Genomic DNA, 20,541 nt, shown 5'->3' with positions numbered 1-20,541 from the left:
TGGCTGTCCTCGAACTCAGAGATCCGCCTAGCCTCCCAAGTGCTAGGATTAAAGGCATGCGCCACCACCGCCCGACAGAAGCTTGTTTCTGATACTGCGTTTGTAACTGCTCTCTTCATCCTCAAACCCAGTCCTCCCATTTTCCGGATGAGGAGACTGAGGCTCCAGGAACCCCAGTTTTCTGAAGAGCACACAGCTTGGAGGTGATGGAAATGGAACCCAGTCAGCTGTCCTGACTCTCTGTCCCCTCCCACAGAAAGTCCATCAACAGGAACTCTGTGAGGTCACGGCTGCCGGCCAAGTCCTCCAAGGCGTATGGAACACTGCGCAAGGGCTCGCTCTGCCTGGACCCCCGGCCGCAGCAGGTGAAGAAGATCTTTGATGCTTTGAAGAGAGGCCTCAGGTGAGTGGGAAGAGACAAGCGGACGGACAGACGGCAGTACTGAGAAGTACATCAGGTGGTGTTGGTGCTGTGGAGGAAACCTGGTGAAGTAGGCAGGGGGTCAGGCGTGGTTCCAGAGGGACCACTCCGGGCAGCCTCACCACAGTGGGGCCACAGGGGAACAAGGAAGTCCCTTGGGGATAATGGCAAGGCCAGAGGTCTCCAAGCTCAGGGGCCCTAGAGCAAGAGACGCAGGGGCACAGGGCGACTAACAGCAGGCACAATGCTCCAGGGCCATGTGAGCTGAGGAGGCCTTTGCTATTCATCTTGGGAGAGCAGCCATGGTTCTGTGGTGACCGGGGAGGTGATCAAGCTTTCAGGCCTGGGCTTCAAGATCAGTCAGTAATGGGCTGGTGGTGGACTCCTGGCAGGTGGTGGGGGCTGAGAGGGGGCAGGACCGGTTTGGAGCCACATTGGGAAGGATGTGGGGGTGAAGGAGAGAGAGGAGAGGGTGGCTCCAGAGACAGATTTGTCTGTGTTCTGAGCAGGGGTAGATGTCGCTGGCCTCTAGCCCTGTGAGTGCTGAGTGTAGCCTGAAGAGGGCACTGGTGTCCCAGCTAGGAGAGCCGGACAGGCCAAGTTTGAAGGGAACTATGAACAAGCCCATCTGGGTCCCTCCTCTGTTGGGGATGTCACTGTCACTTAGTAAACTGACCTTGATAGGATAAACCCAGGGAGGGGGGCGGGGAGAAAGAGAGGGTTCCACACCATGGATGGGGCAGGAACGGTCACAGCTGGAGGGACACACCTTGGCCCCACAAGAGAATGGCCTCTGGAGACGTTTTCCACATACAGTGGCACCTAAGTCCCCAAATGTCAGAGCAGAAAGGCACACCCCTTCTTCACCCTCTCTGGAGACTGCTCTGACCCAAGAGGATGGAGGATAGAAGCCCCTTGAGCTCGCTCTGACTTAGATAATGTCCTCAGAGTGGGAGAGGTTAGGGCTCAGAGAAGATGCCGGAAGGCTCTGCTTGGGCGGTAGACCCTGATGTGTGTCCTTGGCCTTGAGGCTGGAAGGAACCTTGGGGAAGGGCTGGGCTGGCCCAGCAGTCTGGCTCCCTGCTTCCCTGTTACTCAACTGGGACACTGCAAATCCCTTTGTAGATGTATCCATCTTGTTAAATAAGAAACACAGAGCCAATTGCAGAGTTAATAGCCAAGAGGTCAGAGCAATAGCTGAGAGCTGAAAACCTTACCCTTCACTGCTGCTTCTGTCTTTCCTCTCTGCAAGAAGTCTACTTCCTGTGTCCTGTCTTTTATATAAACTTTCTGTTCTGCCTTCTCATTGATTGTTAACCCAGCCACATGACCTCCTCACACTGCCTGTCTGTACAGACCTCCAGGTCTTCTATGGTTGGTATTGAGATTAAAGGCGTGTGTCTCCATGCTGGCTGTGTCCTTGAACACACAGAGATCCACCTAGCTCTGCCTCCCAAGTGCTAGGATTAAAGGCGTGAGCCACCACCACCGCCCAGCTTCTGCTATGGCTTGCTCTGACCCTAAGGCAACTTTATTAATATACAAATAAAATCACATTTCAGTACAAATAAAATATCACCATACCCCTTAGGTTTGGGGGTGGAGGGTCCCGTCCTATCTGGAGCAGGGAGGAGGGGCAGAGCCCGGTCAGTATGGTCAGCCAGCCAGCAGCCCTGACTGAGGCCACTGTAAGAGTGAGCACAGTCCTGGGTTGTCACTTGAAGGGACTTTCCCATCCCTGATGCTTCTCACACCCTCAGCTGCAGGCTCACAGCTGCAGGCTCACACCCTCAGCTGCAGGTTCACACCCTCAGCTGCAGGTTCACAGCTGCAGGCTCACACCCTCAGCTGCAGGCTCACAGCTGCAGGTTCACAGCTGCAGGCTCACACCCTCAGCTGCAGGCTCACAGCTGCAGGCTCACAGCTGCAGGCTCACACCCTCAGCTGCAGGCTCACCTGCTGCTGCAGGCTCATGTGCTCAGCTGCAGGTTCACAGCTGCAGGCTCACACCCTCAGCTGCTGGCTCACCTGCTGCTGCAGGCTCACACCCTCAGCTGCAGGTTCACAGCTGCAGGCTCACACCCTCAGCTGCAGGCTCACCTTCTGCTGCAGGCTCACACCCTCAGCTGCAGGTTCACAGCTGCAGGCTCACACCCTCAGCTGCAGGTTCACAGCTGCAGGCTCACACCCTCAGCTGCAGGCTCACAGCTGCAGGCTCACACCCTCAGCTGCAGGTTCACAGCTGCAGGCTCACACCCTCAGCTGCTGGCTCACCTTCTGCTGCAGGCTCATGTGCTCAGCTGCAGGTTCACAGCTGCAGGCTCACACCCTCAGCTGCTGGCTCACCTGCTGCTGAACATTTCTTGAGTCCCCCCTTCTTCCTGGCCCTGGGTTCATGGTCTCCTCATCTCCCCTGTCAGCCTTCTCCATGTTCTGTTCTCACAGCCTCTGCCCCCCTTCTATCCACCATACCCTCCTCAGCTCAGGCTTCCCCTGGCCAGTTCCTTGCTGCCTATAAGGATCCACATGTGGCCATCTACACAACGTGCCTAGTAATGCTTGGATTGATCTGTGGGGTTCTTGGCTGGGGACCCCCAGACAGTGAGCTGGCCAACCCTTATTCTGGGAGGGTACCTGGCCAGTTGTCTCTCAGCTCAGATCCTACCCCCTTAACCCCCCACCCTCTGTCTACTGTAGGGAACACCTGTGTGAGCAGCAGGCTGAGCTGGATTACCTGTGTGGACGACACACGGACACCCAGAGGAGCTCCAGGCTGGTAAGTGTCCGGGATGAAAACATAGGTGGTCTCCACCCTGGGCCTGTGGTATCTGTGGTGAACTTTCCTCTCGGGTTCTGGGGGAGCTGTCAGACAGGCGACCACAGAGGTACACGTGTGTCTGATAACCCCATCCCTCAGGCTGACAGGGTAGAGGAGGAGGCCTTGGCAGTCTGACACGCCAGAGCCAGGCAGTGACTTTATGTGACTTAGGGAAAGTGGCCATTTCTGAGTGTCACAGGCCTTGCCCCTGCCCCAAATTGAGCCTGCATGTCATAGTGTCCAGGGTGATCGTTTTCTATGGATATCAAGATGTGGGACTCACAGTGTGGGGTTCACGGACTCTGAGTTTGATACACTTGCTCAGTGTATCAAAAACCCAAAACCAAACCAGCAGGAATACAGGATGCCCAGTTAAATTTGATTTCAGACAAGCAAAAGCTTCTTGCTCTAAGTTGACCCTGTGAGCGATGTGTACCAGAAGCTTAAGTCCCCAGCAGGTGCCCTGTACTTCACCTCCAGCAAGGGACCCCTTGTCCCTGTCTCTGTGGCCCCCCAGACCCCGTCTCACTCTTCTTTAACTTAGGGGTCAAGAACTTGTGTCCCAAGTCAGGTCTAGCCACCCGCCATTACTAAGACAATTAAAAGAGTCAAATTAAAAGTGGAAAGCAGAAAAAGATTTATTCAATGTGTCAAGAAGAGGAGGATCTGGGGCTGGAAAGATGGCTCGGAAGTTAAGAGCACTGACTGCTCTTCCAGAGGACCCGGGTTCAATTCCAAGCACCGACATGGCAACTCACAACTGTCTATAATTTCAGTTGTAGGGAATTTGATACTCTCACACCAATGCACATAAAATAAAGTTAAATAAATTATAAAAAAAAAAGAATAGGAAGATCCAGTAGACACCCTAAAAGTCCACTAGTCTTTTAAAGTTTAAGTAGAGGAAGGATATGCACATCTACATCCTGTCAAGGGGTGGTCCCACCCACCACAGTATATGGGCATCAGTCTCATCCTGTAGAACTGTGTGAAATCTCTTGAGAAGACATGTCCCCCACATTAGGTCAAAGACCTTTTCCTTCCCCAGCGTGAACTTCCTGAGAAAGTCCCATTTCTCTGGTGTCTGTTGTTCCAGTAGTTGAATAGACAGACTGAGAGACACACTTCCGACTGTCTTCATTTCTACAGAGCAGATTATGTCATGGGCTGCTGCCTGGGGGAAGTGTCACCCAGCCTGCCTGGGTCACACCCCAGGAGCAAAGCAGGAATGTCTTGTCACACACCCCAGGCTTCTCCTCACAAACTGTGTCCCCTCTTCCAAATTCAGCCTTACATAAGGGGCTGGAAAAATGGGAGCAGACAGTGGGTTGTCTGTCAAAGTATCACCCAGACCCCTCTGGTGGTCCCTCAGGTTCAGCTCCCATGACTCGGAAGACTTGGGTGTCAGCAGAGTGGAAGGCCCCAGTCTCATGTGGGTGTCAGGCACATAGGAAGGTGGGGCCTGGCAAGCTTGGAGCTTTCCTCTGTAGGCGACTGGGTGATGGCCAGAACAGAGGGAGGGAAGAGGCACTTCTAAGACCTCACCTATTCTTGCCCCCCCCCCAGGAAGTGCTGCCATCCCCCACCGTTCCCACACTGTGTCGGTTCTCTGGGGTCTAGAAGCCTCCCTTGCTTGGGCAGACAATGTATAAAGAGGCCTGCTCAGCACTCACAATGCCTGATGCTAAGTCACACTGGTGTCGGGGAAGGGTCAGGACTCCACAGTGAGGACAGGTTACCTGGGCCCCACAGGGAGGTTTCCAAGAAGACCACATCAGAACACCTTTTCAAAATCACAGCTCCTTCCTAGCTCTCCATTTCATATTTTATTTTTTTTTATGTTTAATATATTTTATTTTTATGTGTATTTGTGTTCTTGCCACGGGTGTCAGGGTCCCCTGAAACTGGAGTTACAGACAGGTGTGAGCTGCCATGTGGGTGCTGGGAATTGAACTCTGGTCCTCTGGAAGAAGAGTCAGCGCTCTTAACCCCTGAGCCATCTCTCCAGCCCCGTTTCATATTTTAATGTGTTACATTTATTTATTTATTGGGGGGGGGCAGGAGGCAAAGCAGGTGTGCACCGCCCGGTGCCCCGTGTGGAGTCAGAGGACGACTGTGGGAGTTTTGGTTCTCTTGGCACCACCCGGGGCCCAGACGTGGAAATCAGGTCATCAGGCTTGACGGCAAGCACCCTCACCCGTGAGCCATTGGGCTGGCACAGTGCTTCTTTCTTAGCTGAAGTTTGGCGTTTAGGATCTAGCAGTCACTCACGTGGGTACTACCTCTCTCCTTGTCGGACAAAATGCCCAGCAAAATGACGTCAGAAAAGGAGGGTTAGTTTTGGCTCAAGGCACAACATCAGGAGGGTCAGGAAGCAGAGAGATGGAAGTTGCTACTTAGCTGGCTCTTTCCTTCCATGCAGCCCAGGACCCCAGCCTCTGGGATGCCATCCCTTTCATCTAGGGTGGGTCTCCCCACCTCAATTAACCCAATCTAGAAACTCCCTCCTTTCAGAGGTTCATCTTCAAGGTGATTCTAGACAGAGGCCGGCAAGCTGACAGGTCACTGCAGTGACCGATGCCCATTTCCTTCCTTCCTTCCTTCCTTCCTTCCTTCCTTCCTTCCTTCCTTCCTTCCTTCCTTCTTTCCTTCCTTCCTTCCATCCTTCCTTCCTTTCTTTTTTAAGAACATATCCCTGCAGACCAGAAGAGGGCACCAGATCTCATTACAGATGGTTGTGAGCCACCATGTGGTTGCTGGAAATTGAACTCAGGACCTTTGGAAGAGCAAGCAGTGCTCTTAACCTCTGAGCCATCTCTCCAGCCCCCCCCCCATGCCCTTTTCACATAGGAAGAAAGGGAGGCTCAGAGAGGTTGAGTAACTTGACTGGAGCACACAGGGAGCTAGAACTAGCTTGCCCACAATGCACATATTGAATTTGTTTTTCCCCTGGGCACCCATGGCCATGAGCAGGGCAGGCTGTGGGCATTGGCTTTTGTCAATGAAGCCCAGGTGTCCAGTGACGAAGGGTCTCTGGGACTCTGACACCTTCCCTCTCTCTGCAGGCTTTCTACTACGATCTGGACAAGGTGAGCCCATGTCCCTGTGTGGTCCCCAGGGTGGGTAAGACTGTCTGAGGTGGCCTTCCATCCCAGTTGCCCCTGGGAAGAACACTTGGGCGTCCTCTCATGTTACAATGGGGAAACTGAGGCCTAGCATGAGCCCCTTCTAAAGCAGCTTTTCTGTTTCTGGGAGAAGCAAACACGCTTGGTTGAGAGACACATCCGGAAGGTGGAGTTCCACATCAGTAAGGTGGGTGTCTTGGGAATCACGGGGCATCATGGGAGGTGTCACAGGAAGTCATGTGGGTATCTCTTGTGAGTCAAGGGGAGCCATGTGGTGTCACTGGACATCATGTAGGTGTCACATGCACCATGGGGGTGTCATAAGAATGTAGCAGGTGTTAGGCTGGGTGGTCATGGGTAGCTGCGGAGAGGTAGGGCAGATAGTTTGCTGAGCTATAGTGACTGACAGCAGGGTCTCAGTCCTGGGGTGGGGCTCCGTCACTGGCCAGTACAGGGGGCTTGCTGCTTGGTCTTAGAAGGCTTTGTCCCTGTGTAGGCCGGCAGGTGGAGGCTCAACCCACAAGGATGTGCCCACAGTCCCCCAGCAAGTCCCTTAGGCTTGGCTTCTCCTCCTTCCTCACTCTCTTTCTTCTTCTGGAGACAGGGTCTCACAGTGTAGCCCTGGCTGTCCTGGAACTCACTCTGTAGCCCAGGCTGGTCTCAAACTCACAGAGATCCTCCTTCCTCTGCCTCCCAAGTGCTGGGATTAAAGGCGTGTGCCACCACTGCTCGGCTCCTTTAGGCTTTCTTACAATCAGTTTGCAAACATGTTCATGAGCTTACCTTCCTCTCCATACCCACAGGGTGGGCAGCTGTCATACCTCACTTTTCCATTCCATAGTTGGGACTCAGGCTGGTGTGTGACATGGTCACTAGTGTCTACTGTGCTTTGAGTGTGTGTGAGTGATCCTAGGTGCTGGGGTGCTAGGTGGTGGTGGCTCAGAGCCATGAGTACCATAGGGCAAGGCCGGGATAGGAGATGGTTCTTGAAGGAACAGATGATGGGAAGGGACTGTCCCTTGGTGTGGCCCACAGCCTGAATGTCTGCGGCAGGTGGATGAGCTCTATGAAGGCTATTGTATCCAGTGGCGTCTGCGAGATGGTGCCTCCAACATGCAGCGTGCCTTCAGCAACAGCACCCAGAGTCGCGCCTCCCGTGAGAGCCTGCAGGAGTTGGGCCGCAGCCTCCAGGAGTGCATGGAGGTGGGCCAGCTGTGGGGCCTCTCCACCCCAGCTCTCTCTGCCCCAGCTCTGGGGTCCTGGGTGGTGGCTGGGGCTGGCAAGTGACTGACCCACACGTGGACCTTGCAGGACATGTGTCTCATAGAGGGGGCCTTGGAAGTTCACCTGGGCGAGTTCCACGTGAAGATGAAGGGTGAGTACCAAGCCAGGCTGGGCTTGGGGTCAGTTCTTCCTAGCTGCCAGGAGAGCCTGCTAAGGGAGGGCGTGTGGGCCTAGAGGCCCAACCCTGACTGTTGGCCTTGTGACAGAGGGCTCATTGCTCTCTGAGGTATGCTATGATGCCCACCACCCTCTTGACCATCAAAACCTCCAACATTCCCATGTTGTCAGGCAGATCCCTGTACCCCTGGGTCCCCATGGTCCTAGGCAGGGATGGAAGGGAGACTAGCCCATTTCTGTGTTCTAGGCTTGGTGGGCTATGCACGCCTCTGTCCCGGAGACCAGTATGAGGTACAGCCAGGAAGGTCCTGGGAGGGAGGTCCCCGGGTAGGAGTGAGGGAACTCCCCTGGGTCTGCCTCTGCACCCCTTTCTGCACCTTACTTGCAGGTGCTCATGCGCCTGGGCCGTCAGCGGTGGCGGCTAAAGGGCCGGATAGAGCCAGATGACAGCCAGACCTGGGATGAGGAGGAGAAGGCCTTTGTGCCCACAGTGCATGAGAACCTTGAGATCAAGGTAGGGCAGAGCTCGGGGTGGGACCTGGTGCCTGCGTGCTGAGCTCAGATACCACCATCCTGCCCCTCATGCCCAGGTAACCGAGCTTCGAGGCCTGAGCTCAATGGTGGTGGGTGCTGTGACATGCGACATCGCCGACTTCTTCACAGCCCGACCACAGCTTGTGGTGGTGGACATCACTGAGTTGGGCACCATCAAGCTGCAGCTGGAACTGCTGTGGAAGTGAGTGTCTGCTGGGCCATCCCTGCCCTCACCAAGACCACCCCAGCTCCTGGTGCAGGGGAGCCAAGTGGCCCCGCCTGCTCCCCAGGGGCCGAATGTGCTCCAGACCCGCTCCTGCATAGCCATCCCTGTCCTCAGCCATCCTACCCCACAGCCAGGCTTGCCTGGCCTTCACAGAGCTCTGTCCCCTCCTCTCCCATGTCTCTGGTGACCTTGAATTCCACTCTCACTTCTGGACACATGGCAGCGCCAGCTGAGCCAGGACTCTTTCTAAGCATTTCTTTTTGCTTAGTTCCTCAGAGGAACTCCTCTTCACTGCCTCCTGTCGTTGGCTGACCCCGGTCCCTTCCAGTCCAGGGCTGAACTGTCACCCTGAGGCCCTCCTCTAGGCCACAGGGTTTGGGGCTCCCTCCTGTACCTTCAAGAACCTGTGGTCTCCAGAGATTTTGTTGGCAGCACCTTGCATTCCTGGGGTGCCCCTTCCCTGTCTTCAGAGAAGGTGTGGCAGGGTAGGAAAGAGCTGAGAACATAGTCCACCTCAGTCACTTAGGACCCCCTCAAACGCATGCCACAACCCTAGGCCAGTCACTCTTTAAGTCCTTGACCTGCTGGCCACAGGTGCCCTGAGGGGGAGATACTGCAGGCCTCTGGGCTCCAGGCTCTCCTGGGGGGTTTGGGGTACTCCTCAGCTGAGGACCATGCTGCCTCCTGGCCTCTACCCTGAGTCTCGCCCACTAGCATGAACATCACGCCTAGCTGACCTGAAGGCTTTGGGATGGGAGAAAAGTGAGGTGAATTCCATTCTGGCCCTGATTCTTGGAGGGGACATTGGTCCAAGCAAATTCCTTGTCTCAGAGCCATCATTTCATCCCATGAAAATAACCCAGCCACTCGCCAGCCTGTGGGGCTTGTGGGAAGATAACAGAGCTCTTACCTGCAAGGGTGACTTTGAAAGACAAGGCAGAGCTGCCCGTGACTGCAGAGCACTGGGTCCCACCTGAGTCCCTGATGGTCTCTGCTGTCCTCTGTAGCCCCTTGGACTCTGAGTGCCAACTGGTGTCACCCAGCCCCACTGGCAGGTTCTCCATGGGCAGCAGGAAGGGCTCCCTGTACACCTGGACACCACCCAGCACCCCCAGTTTCCGGGACAAATACTACCTGGTAAGTGAGCCTGTTCCCAGTAGGGTGAGTTGCTCTGGACTGGGCAGTGAGGGGCATGGCCTGCTTGAGGTTCAGCCTTTGGGGCTGCAAGGCTGTGTGGCTCAATCTTCTGCTGCTTGAGACCATGGGCATTAGGCTGGGGCTGGGACCTGCTGTTTGTGTGTGTGTGTGGAGGGGTGTCCTCTGCCCAGGCACGGCCTTGGCCTCACCTTGCTGGGGAGACTTAGAGCCTCCAGGAGTGTGATCTAGAGCCTTGTACAAGAGAGCAACCTTCTCCCTGTGACCTCCAGGGCCAAGGTGCCCTCGGAGGCAGGGTCACCGTCCTCTCCTTTCCTGGGGGGTGGGGGTGGTGGTCACGTAGGCACTGAGAGCTGTGCACATGGGCACCATGAGCGTTTCTCTTGGTGTTGTCCTTAGATGGTCCCTCACAAGGACTTTCTTAGCAACCCCTGCCCCACACTGCTCCACACTCAACTGTGTTTACTCAACAGACATGGAGGTCATTTCAATGTGGTGCTGTGCCTATCCACAGGCACATGAGTGATCTTCAGTGAGAACATCTCTCCCAAGCTCACACCCATCCAGGGTCCCAGGCCCCAGGGCTTGTCCCCCTTTATGTGTGGCCATCATCACACAGGTGGGGAGACACATGACATCTCTCCAATACGGAGCCTGGGTACAGAGACCAAAGCAGTTGGGAAGGGGATCACTGGAGCACTTGGGGTGTCCAGAGATGTGCTCCCAAAGCAGTGGCATCTGAATTGGGACCCTCGGTATTGACAGCATGTGTGCAGAGTGGTTCGAGGCAGAGAGCACAGTCAACACAAAGGCCCTGAGGCAGGAGCATGGCGAACACGATACAGTGAAGTTTAGGGGGAGAATTAGAGGATGCAGTTAGCTGTGTCAGCAGCTCTGGATGCAGATCAACATCACCCTGAGCACAGGGCACACAGGGGTCTCAGCCCAGTCCTTGGGGTGGCGGCTGAGGTTGCTCCTGCATCCCTTCCCAGTCTGTAGTCCGGCAGCCGGTGCAGCAGGCCTTGCTGCTAGGTGGGCCCAGGGCCACCTCCATCCTCGGCTACCTGTCTGACAGTGAGCTCCAGGGCCCCCGCCTGCGGAGCCAGAGCCAGGAGCTACTTGAGATGGACTCCTTCAGCTCTGAGGACCCCAGAGACACTGAGACCAGCACTTCAGCATCTACCTCAGATGTGGGCTTCCTGTCCATGCCTGCGGTACCCACAGCTTGCATAGAAGAGGGGGCCAAGGAGGAGCCCCCACCCTTGGGCCTGCTGCCAGGCCTGGCTCATCCGGTTGGGGGTGTGCTGGTGGAGCAGCCTGGCTGGAGGGACTTGGGAGGAGAGAGGCTGACCCTGCTGCAAGATGCCCCAGTCCACAGTCGTGTGGTGCCACAGAGCCGGAGCCGGCAGGGCCAGGAGGAAGGAGCTGGGGACGGAGTGGAGAGGCCTGTGCAGGAGGTCCTGGACCTGCTGCGCTCTGCAGACCCTGCACAGCCCCAGCTCCGGGAGCTGGAATATCAAGTCCTTGGCTTCAGGGACCGGCTGAAGGTATGCCCACCCTGCACTGGACAGCAGCACCACTTTGCTGCTGGCCCGAGGCCTGGGAGCAGGCGCAGGGACCAGCCAGCAGCCCATGTGAGCATCCACGCCTCACCCCTCTGTGACCTGGGTGGGCCGAGCCTCTTCCATCCTCAGTTTCCTCACTTTTCAAGGCCTAGGAGAATACCCAGGGGAGGCCGGAGCGCACAGTAAGTCATTTGCTCCGTGTCCAGCCAGAACCTGGCTCCATCGAGAATCTTCTGATGTGAGTGGGTGCTTGGGGCTGTAATTTAGGATTAAGAACTTTGGGCAGACAGAGCTGAATTCATCTCCCTGTAGCTACCTGCCATCCTCATCTGTATGGCCGCCCAGAACCTTCCCCTCAGCAGTCACTCAGCCAGAGCGTGTCCTCTGGCCACAGCAGTGGCTCTCAGAACTGCTGGCCCAGACAGATGGCTTTGTTTACATTTTTGAATGCATAAAATAAAATGTGGGCCACACACACCAGCTTCTACAGGTGTTGAAGAGTCCACTCTGGGTATGACACAGTTTTGCTCAGAACTAGCCAACACAGGCTTCTCTTCAAAAAGTCTCTCTTATTGTTTTGTTCATTCTCAACCCGGACCTCACATCAGCACAGCTAAGAGAAAGTTCCACTTTTCATCCACCCTGCCTGCCTACCACCTTACAAAGGCCCAGGCCCTGCTCTAACATTCCAGGAACAAGAATCTGAGAAAGACTCCACCTTTGCTGTTACTTTCCCTGTGTTGTGACAGAACTGTTTGAGTTGGAGTTGTATTGTGAAAAATCACATGCACCTTGTAGGACCCTGAAATAGCAGTCATTCAACACACCAACGAGACACTTCTCCTTTCTGGAAGACAGCTAAGGACAATAAAAACAATGGCAAGTCCCACTTTCAGCTTGGTTTCTAAAGGGGAGCCACCCACAGAGCATTCCTAGACTTCACTTCTTGAGAAATGGTCTCAGTCTTGCTAAGAAGCCCAGGCTGGCCTTGAACTCCAGATCGCCCTGCTTCAGCCTCCAGAGGCTGGGGTGGCAGGTGCGTGCCACCATGCCTGGCTAACTTACACATTTATTACTATTTATATATGTGTATATTTGCGTGTATATACATGCATGTGTCAGGTGCTCTTGAGGCCAGCTGAGGGCATCAGATCCCCTAGAGCTGGGGTTACAGACAGTTGTGAGGCACCATGTGGTCCTCTGCAAGAACAGCCAGTGCTTTTAGCCATGGAACCATTTCTCCAGCTTCATATGCTGCTGTCATTTTTCCAGGGGGAAAAAAAATCCAAGTTATTCAGTGTGTGCCCTTTGGGCTGAGGATGACCGAAGGGCTGGCTGCTCTGGCTCCCTTCAGCTGCCTCCCTTTCCCAGCCACTGTCACGTGTCCCACCACCCGTGCCCTCCACGTCTGTCAGGAGTTTTGCTGTGTAAAGGGCCCCATGTGTAGGGCTGTTTGCAGGCTTGTGGTCCCAAGCACAAGCCCCAGCACGTCTGCTGGTAACAATCAGAGAGTTAGATGAGTTTCCTTCAGGCAGGAGGTGCAGAGAGCTGACGGGAGCATGCCACAACACTGTTAAACTGTCCTCAGGGCTGGGGACAGTGCAGTTGGTAGAGCACTTGCTGTGCAAACATGAGGACCTGAATTCAACCCCAGGACCCACCCAAAGAAAAGGCAGCCTGCCGGGCGGTGGTGGCACACGTCTTTAATCCCAGCACTCGGGAGGCAGAGGCAGGCGGATCTCTGTGAGTTCCAGGAAAGGCACAAAGCTACACAGAGAAACCCTTTCTCTAAAAACAAAACAAACAAACAACAACAACAAAAAAAAAAAAAAAAAAAAAGAAGAAGAAGAAGAAAGAAAAGAAAAGGCAAGCTTTGTGGCAAGCCCTTTGGCACGTGGAGGTGGGGCTCCCTGGGACTCAATGGTCAGCCAGTCTAGCCTAACTGGCAAACTCCAGGTGCCAGTAGGAGGCACCTCAAAAACAAACAGATCAGAAAAACCAAACAACAACCAATAAAACAAGGTGGACAGGTCTTGAGGCATGACACCCAAGGTTGTCCTTGCATGGCCCCTCTGCATACACAAGCACACATGTACAACATGCACAACACACACACACACACACACACACACACACACACGAAAAGAAAAATAGTTTTTAAACAAAAGTGCACACTGGGCCTTGTACTTACTGGCTGGGAGTTTACAGTGTGGCCTAGAGGCCACGGCTCCGAGTTTGCTGGTTTGCTGACCTAACTACCTCAACTCATAAGAACCCATTCGTGTCTGTGTACATACATGCACACATGCGTTTGTAGAATTTTGCTCTAATGGAAGTAAAGTCTTGGCAGTCAGGCCTATTATTTTGTGGTTGCTCGTGGATTTTTTAAATTTTTTTTTTGTCTGTGAGCTCAGCTGTGAGCACCTGTTTCAGGTTTGCAGTCTTGCTGGGCTGGGGTAGCTGGGGTGGAGTGGCGCCCCCTTGTGGTGTGTCCCATGGGTGCTGGGGAAAAACAGGTGAGGGCTTTCAGCTCGGTACTCTGGTGACCTTCCCTTGTCTCAGGTCATGCTGGTGGGACACTGAAAGTGCCACATCCCAGGCTCCTTCTGCTGAGCTGGCCTGTGCTGGGGTCAGTGTGTGGGGCTGTGGCTGTCCCGTCTTGGATGGATGGCTGTGGCAGGTCAAGGCCGTCATCCTGGTGCTTGTCCACAGCCCCGAGGGGTGCAGCCAGAAGCTGTATCAGTACAGAGCCTGATGGACTGTATCCTCGAGAGCTTTGCCTTTCTGAATGCCGACCTTGCCAGTGATGAGATGTCCCTGTTTGGGGGCTCCCAGGCTCCTGAGTGAGTGAACACCAAGCGGGGACACCACTGGGCTGCTGTAGCTCCATGCTCACCTCTCGAGTCCTTGGCCCCATCCCGGGTAGTTTTTCTGTGCTCAGTGCCTCCTCTCCACATCCCTGTCCCCACATAGCAAGCCTTTATGGCCACTGAGGGGATCTCAGGCAATGACAGCAGCACACAGCAAAACCCTGACCTTGACCTCAGTGCCTGCATGATGACCAACCTCCCTAGTAACTGCCTCACCCAGTGTTCTCTCTGAACCACCATCCATCTGCCTTACCACCTACCCTGATGGCCCAGGGCCACTTCTATCCCCAGACCTCAGCAATACAAAAGAGGACAGTCCCCATTTCTTCCTCTCATCCAGTGGTCCCCCAGGGAGATTCCAAGTCTGCTACCTTCCCGAGTGGGATGAGCCAGTTGGGCCTTGGTGGGGTTCAGTTCTGCCCTGTGAGCCATTATATCCCCACCCTGAGTCTAGGCTTCCTGCTCACTTCACAGAAAAGCAAAATGAGGCTCCGGCAACTACCCAGAAGCATAGCCTGGGGTCCCCTAGGAAGCTCTGCTCTCCACACCTGTTTGATTTCCAGCCAACTTTTCCCCACTTCCCTCACTGAACCCCTGGACCTGGGGCCTGACTCTGATCTGGAGCTCTGGGGGTTGGGGTGGGGCCAGGGAAGGGGTCCCTTTGCTAACCCCATGGTCACTCAGTTCTTTCATCTCCTCAGGAAGGACAGCCCCCCGCCCCCTCGGCCATCATTGAAGGTGTCATCCAGTGAGCTCACAGCTGGTGCCCCTGAGCTGGACACACTGCTCACCGTCCACCTTCAAGTCTGCAAAGCCTTGCTTCAGGTGTCTGGTCAGGGTGGGGATGGGGCTCAAGGTGGTGAAAAGTCTGGGGCCAGGTAAAAAGGAACCCACCCTGAGAGCCAGTGCCTTGGAGGTCCTGTGGCAGGAGGTGAGGAACCATGTGGGTCTTGGGGAGCCAAGCCCTGAACCAAATGAGTGGTTCTGATGTCCATGTGTAGGTACCACGCCAGTCCAAACTGAAGTATCCAAGGCGGGCTCAGGCTGCGCTACTCCCAGGGGTCCTAAGGCTGTGAAATGGGCATGGCCTCTTACTTCTGCTTTATGACATTTTGCTGAACTTGGGTGGGCTGACCCTGGAGGCTGGGTGCTTAGGTCATGGTCTAGAAGCCTCCTTTAGGACAGGGCAGATGTGGGCAGCTGGGAGCAGAGATGTACATGCCAGGCTAACCTGAGCATCTCGGCTGATTCTAGAAACTGGCCTCCCCTAACTTATCAACAATGGTCCAGGACTGCCTCCTGGAGGAAGCAGAGCAGCAAAGGCATGTTCTGGAACTGCTTTCAGACCTTGACTTTGAGCAGGTCAGCAAGGCCAGGTCGGTTGAAGAGAGTAAGTAGCAACCAGGCCCTCACCCAAGGCCTTGCCTCTCCCCCACTCCCACTGATGGGTGGATCACATGGGCTTGCACACCTGTGCGTCTTTGTATACCGGGGAGGCCACTGCTGGCCTCACAGAAGCCACGTCTGCCCACATCCTGGCGGTTCCTCCAAGGAGCAGTGGCTGTTACCCCAGTTCTTCGTCTGCCCCTGTGGACCTCTCTGGAGAGTCCAGCTAGTCCACCAGGGTGGCTATGAGAGTGGCTGGCCTTAGGAGTGGGCACAAGGAAGGTACTTGGAACCAACACTGTTCCTTGGGAGAGACATGGGCCTGAGAGGGGATCCCTGGATTGGGTCTCCTGCCCTCACTTCCAACCTTGGGTCCTGGTGAGGGGGGTTCTGGTGTCTGTGGCCGCTCCTGCCCAGGTTGCTCAGCAGCTGCTCTCTCTCAGTCATCCCACAGGCTCCTCACAGGAAGGGTGGCTTGGCACTGTGGCAAGGGTGCACACAGCCTGGCGGAGTCCTGGCTTGCCCTTCCTCCACACTCCTCAGCCAGCTTAAGAAGATGTTCCTACATCGAGTCCGAGGGAAGTACCCAGGCCAGCTGGAAATAGGTAGCGTCCTCCTTGCTTGCTCTGTTCCACAGGAATTATGGTGCTACAACTGAGGTCTTCATGCTTCGGGCCCTCTGTATCTCCGTGCGTGTCTTCACTGCCCCTGGGAAAGCAGGCTGGGAATCCTTGTGCCTCCCACCAAGCCTTGAAGGGTTGTTAGAGGAGGTTGTGCAGACAAGTGCCATCCAGGTGTCCTGAGATCAGGCTGGACCCTTCCTGAGGGCAGCTGTAGCATTTTCTTGTGGAGCACGTGAAGGGTGGTGCTCCTGAGGGTGGTGCTCCTGAGGGTGGCATTTGTAGTCTGGAAGTTCCTCCCACTCTCTGGACTGCTTTCGATAAGTGTTTCCAAGGCTCTGGCTCCGGGATTCAGAGTCCACTGCAGTGGTTATTGGCTAGCTGGTATGCTCCGCTTCTCTGTCAAGTCAAGAATTAAAAGACAGGAAAGTAGCCCAGAGCTGAGTGAAGGTTCACGTTATTGGCAAGTGCTACGAACTTCTGGGGTAGAGGAGGCTCCAGAAACCCGAGTCTGTTGACTCTAAGGAGGTCTCCCTGGGATCCCCTTCCCCAGAGTCCCTCTTAGCTGATCCAGACCTGTTGACTGAGAGTCCAGCTGAAGCTTCAGCCCCTCTCACAGCCCTTTCCTCTGCCAGTGTGTCGCAGGCTCCTGGAGCAGGTGGTCGGCTGTGGTGGGCTGTTGGCCACAGCGGGGCTCCAGGAAGAGCAGATGGTCACCTGGTTCCAGTTCCATAGCTACCTGCAGCGGCAGAACGTCTCCGACCTGGAGAAACACCTCAGCCAGCTCACCAAGGAAGGTAGGGCCTGGCCATGGCAATGGCCTGGAAGCAGGTTACAGCACACCCTGGGGGCTCTGCCCCTTCTAGCTGGGGCCACAATTCAGATGCAACTCCCCCTCCAGCTGTCAGAGCTGAAAGGAAGTGAATAGCCCAGAGCAGCTCCGGGGAAAGGAGGTGGGAGCCTCGAAGTCAGCACATCCGGTTTCGTTTTGAATTAGGGTCTCACTATGTAGCTTGGACTGACTTCAAACTCGCCATCCTCCTGCCTCAGTCTCCCAAGTGCTGTTGGGAGTGGTTCTGTTCGTTTTCAGGGTGTGTCAGATCCGTTTGTAGGGAGTGTCTGCCGGGATGCAGTGATGCCTCTCTGCCTTGGAGCTGCCCCTGTGGCTGAGGCAACTGAGCCAGCACTGATGGCTCCTGCCCCCCTCTTTTCCAGTTACTCTCATTGAGGAGCTTCAGTGTGCAGGCCCAGCCAAGGCCTTGAGGAAGCTGCACGGGAAACGTCTGGGCCAGCTGCAGCCCCTGCCCCAGACACTTCAAGCTTGGGCACTGCTGCAGCTGGATGGACCCCCGAGGCTCTACAGGGCTGCCAGAGCACGCCTGGCCAGTGCAGCCAGGAATAGAAGCTTCCGGGAAAAGGTGTGGTGCATGCGCGGGCGCTCTGGCTGGGTATGCAAGAGTACAAAGTGGGTGATGGGGACTAGACTCAACAGATTTGAGATTAAGAGAGTTGAGCATGGGCTGGAGTCACTGGAGCAGTGGTTCTCAACCTTCCAAATGCTGTGACCCTTTAATATGTTCCTTGTGTGGTGGTGACCCCCAACCATTATTTCGTTGCTACTTCATAACTGTGATTTTGCTACTGTTATAAGTTGTAAATATCTAGTATGTGACCCCCAAAGGGGTTGAGACCCACAGGTTGAGGGGTATACCCAGTACCAGTTCACAGCCTGGGCTTGGTTTCTCAGACCTGTGCAACATCTTTCTAAGAGGTGCTTTTAAATTTTAATGTTTATTTATTTGGTGTGTGTGTGTACCACATCTTGAGTCTGGAGGTCAGAGGATAACCTAAGGGAAGTCAGTTTTCTCCCTCTACAATATGGGTTCCAGGGTTCAAATTCAAGTGAAGCTGGGCATTATGACACATGCCTCTAATCCCAGCACTCGGGAGGCAGAGGCAGGCAGGTCTCTGAGTTCAAGGCCAGCCTGGTCTACAGAGCGAGTTCCAGGACAGCCAGGGCTACACAGAGACACCCTGCCTCGAAAAGCAAAACCAAAAAAGCTTTGTGGAGCTCACTTCCTAAGCCAGGCAGTGATCAATCTGGGATTAACCCACCTCCTGACAAAACACCTGTCCCGAGACTGACAGGTCTCACCCCAAGTTTTGTTTAGAGGAGGGCTGAGTTTGGGTGACTGGAGCATCTGCAGTGTGTCCAGCCCAGCCGGGGACCTGCCTGCCCTGACCTCTCTGTCCAATCCTGGTGTCTTCCCCCAGGCTCTGTTGTTCTACACCAACGCCTTGAATGACAGTGACGCCAAGGTCCAGCAGGCAGCGTGCATGGCGCTGCAGCAGCTTGGGGTGAGTCCTCTGCCTCCCTACTGACAGGAGCCACCAGTGGTGAGGGCTGAGGCAGCAGCTGCTGCACCTCAAAATGCTTTCACTGGAACAGAGTGGGAGTGGCAGAGGGGCAGCAAGAGGACCCTTGACAGCCAGCCAGCCCCCAGACTCCAATGCCGAGATCCCCACTCAAGGGGCTCCCTGCCCAGCTCAACATGTGTAAACATGAGAATTCTTTTGTTGTTGTTGTTATTGTTTTTTCTTTTTCTTTTTTTTCTTTTCTGTGGGGGGGGCGGGTTTCAAGACAGGATTTCTCTGTGTAGTTTTGGTGCCTGTCCTGGATCTCGCTCTGTAGACCAGGCTGGCCTCAAACTCACAGGGATCCGCCTGGCTCTGCCTCCCTAGTGCTGGAATTAAAGGTGTGCGCCACCACCACCTGGCATAAATTCTTTTTTTTTTTTTTTAACTGAGGATCAAACCCAGGGCCTTGCTCTTGCTAGGCAAGCGCTCTACCACTGAGCTAAATCCCCAGCTTTTTTTTTTTTTTTTTAAGATTTATATATTTATTATGTATACAGAAGAGGGTGCCAGATCTCATTACAGATGGTTGTGAGCCACCATGTGATTGCTGGGAATTGAACTCAGGACCTCTGGAAGTGTAGTCAGTGCTCTTAACCTCTCTGAGCCATCTCTCCAGCCCAATAAATTCTTATAAATGAGAAAAAGACAAAGCTCAGACATGTGAAAACTGCCTTGTCACCCTAGCCCTCAGCAGAAGTGACCGGCCACCTCTGGCATGTTTGCAGGGACATGAGCACCCTGAACATTGCTATTAAACACGACTTTCCAATGAGCAAAGGGCTGCATGCCCACAAGCACAAGGAACTGAGTGGAATCCCCAGGACTCCCTAAAAAAGCCCCAAGTGGTGGCACGCACTTCTCATCCAGTGCAGGGGAGGTAGAAGCCGAGGATTCCAGGACTGGCCAGCTAGGCCAGCATAGTTTATTAGTGAGCTCCAGGCTGGGAGAGACCACATCTCAAAACATGGTATGGATGGCACCCTACGCTCTCATTTTGTTCGCATTGTGTGTGGAGGGGGGCACACATGTGCACTCTTCACACAGTCACAGAAAAATGTACTTTTCATGCATGGAGTGGGGGGGGAGGCAGGTATGAGGGCTGGATACCCATGATGCAGGGCCAGCCTGGGCTTCATAGTGAGATCCTGTCTCATAAATGCCACTATGAGCATTTCTATCAATAAGGTTTTATAAAGAGCCACATTGGGTTCCAGCTCATTTTTGCTGGGCTGGATGACACAGGGTTGCTTCAGGGCCTGTGAACCATGACTTCCCCACTCCTCCTGCACTCCCACAGTGGAGGTGAGGGGACCTTGTTTGTTTACACTCATGCTAGGAGTCTGCCCTGGATAACCTTGCTTCTCACTTGGACATGGGCGTTGGCTCAAGACAGAGGAATCCCACTGACTCAGGCCTGCCCCAAGAGGTCCTCAGAAGAGCACCTGTTAAGGCTCGGGTGCTAGCCGAAGGGGTCAGAGGTCCCATGGGAGCGCTGTCTGTGGATGTGTTGCAATCAGGCCCTGGTTCTCCAGGGAAGAGGACAGTCAGGGTTTAGCAAGTCCCAGGAGGCAGCAGGGTTTGTTAGATGGTGTCAACAGAGACTTCCAAAGGTGTCCCTGAAGGGTCCCTGGAGGCCTCTAGAGAAGGACAGACAAGGCCCCAGGAACCATGCCAGGGTTGGCACTGCAGGGGTGACCCGATGCAGTCTACTTGCTGCTTAACAAGCCCTTTTCCCCTAACCTCACAGGGCATCGAAAGCATTGACCAGATCGCCAGCCTGTGTCGGTCTGACCTGGAGGCCGTACGAGTGACCGCTCGGGAAGCAACACTGTCATTTGGTAAAATGCAGCCTTAGGCCCATTTGGCATAATGGGGTCCCAGAGTTCTAGTGGAGATGGGTGAGAAGAGACCACCTCAGCTGTCAGTGCCGGGCTGCTAGGGACCCTGCTGCAGGCCGCCTGTGCTCTGCAGCCCCTGCTCAGTGCAAGCTCCCATTCCAGCA

At 54.7% G+C, this 20,541-nt stretch overlaps 1 protein-coding gene across 3 annotated transcripts in view; it reads left to right on the top strand.

Annotated features, from left to right (window-relative positions):
* Ripor3 (RIPOR family member 3) overlaps positions 1 to 20,541 on the top strand; it is a 72,206-nt gene that overhangs the window by 50,198 nt on the left and 1,467 nt on the right. Inside the window, exons 3-21 of one of the 3 annotated variants that reach the window (XM_036186654.1) lie at positions 257 to 403; positions 3,119 to 3,197; positions 6,305 to 6,328; positions 6,498 to 6,551; positions 7,418 to 7,567; positions 7,676 to 7,739; positions 8,013 to 8,056; positions 8,154 to 8,279; positions 8,356 to 8,501; positions 9,533 to 9,662; positions 10,673 to 11,227; positions 13,958 to 14,088; positions 14,817 to 14,940; positions 15,370 to 15,505; positions 15,945 to 16,106; positions 16,757 to 16,918; positions 17,337 to 17,539; positions 18,396 to 18,479; positions 20,287 to 20,377. In XM_036186654.1, the coding sequence (XP_036042547.1) occupies positions 257 to 403; positions 3,119 to 3,197; positions 6,305 to 6,328; positions 6,498 to 6,551; positions 7,418 to 7,567; positions 7,676 to 7,739; positions 8,013 to 8,056; positions 8,154 to 8,279; positions 8,356 to 8,501; positions 9,533 to 9,662; positions 10,673 to 11,227; positions 13,958 to 14,088; positions 14,817 to 14,940; positions 15,370 to 15,505; positions 15,945 to 16,106; positions 16,757 to 16,918; positions 17,337 to 17,539; positions 18,396 to 18,479; positions 20,287 to 20,377 (2,612 nt within the window). Of the gene's footprint in view, positions 1 to 256; positions 404 to 3,118; positions 3,198 to 6,304; positions 6,329 to 6,494; positions 6,552 to 7,417; positions 7,568 to 7,675; positions 7,740 to 8,012; positions 8,057 to 8,153; positions 8,280 to 8,355; positions 8,502 to 9,532; positions 9,663 to 10,672; positions 11,228 to 13,957; positions 14,089 to 14,816; positions 14,941 to 15,369; positions 15,506 to 15,944; positions 16,107 to 16,756; positions 16,919 to 17,336; positions 17,540 to 18,395; positions 18,480 to 20,286; positions 20,378 to 20,541 lie in introns of those variants that run through there. The other 2 variants (XM_036186653.1, XM_036186655.1) reach the window with 2 other exon arrangements.

The sequence above is a fragment of the Onychomys torridus genome, chromosome 4 (assembly GCF_903995425.1).
Source record: "Onychomys torridus chromosome 4, mOncTor1.1, whole genome shotgun sequence".
NCBI classification, from domain to species: Eukaryota; Metazoa; Chordata; class Mammalia; order Rodentia; family Cricetidae; genus Onychomys; species Onychomys torridus.
Note: the sequence above shows the minus strand (reverse complement) of the source record. Positions and strands in the feature narration are given on the sequence as shown.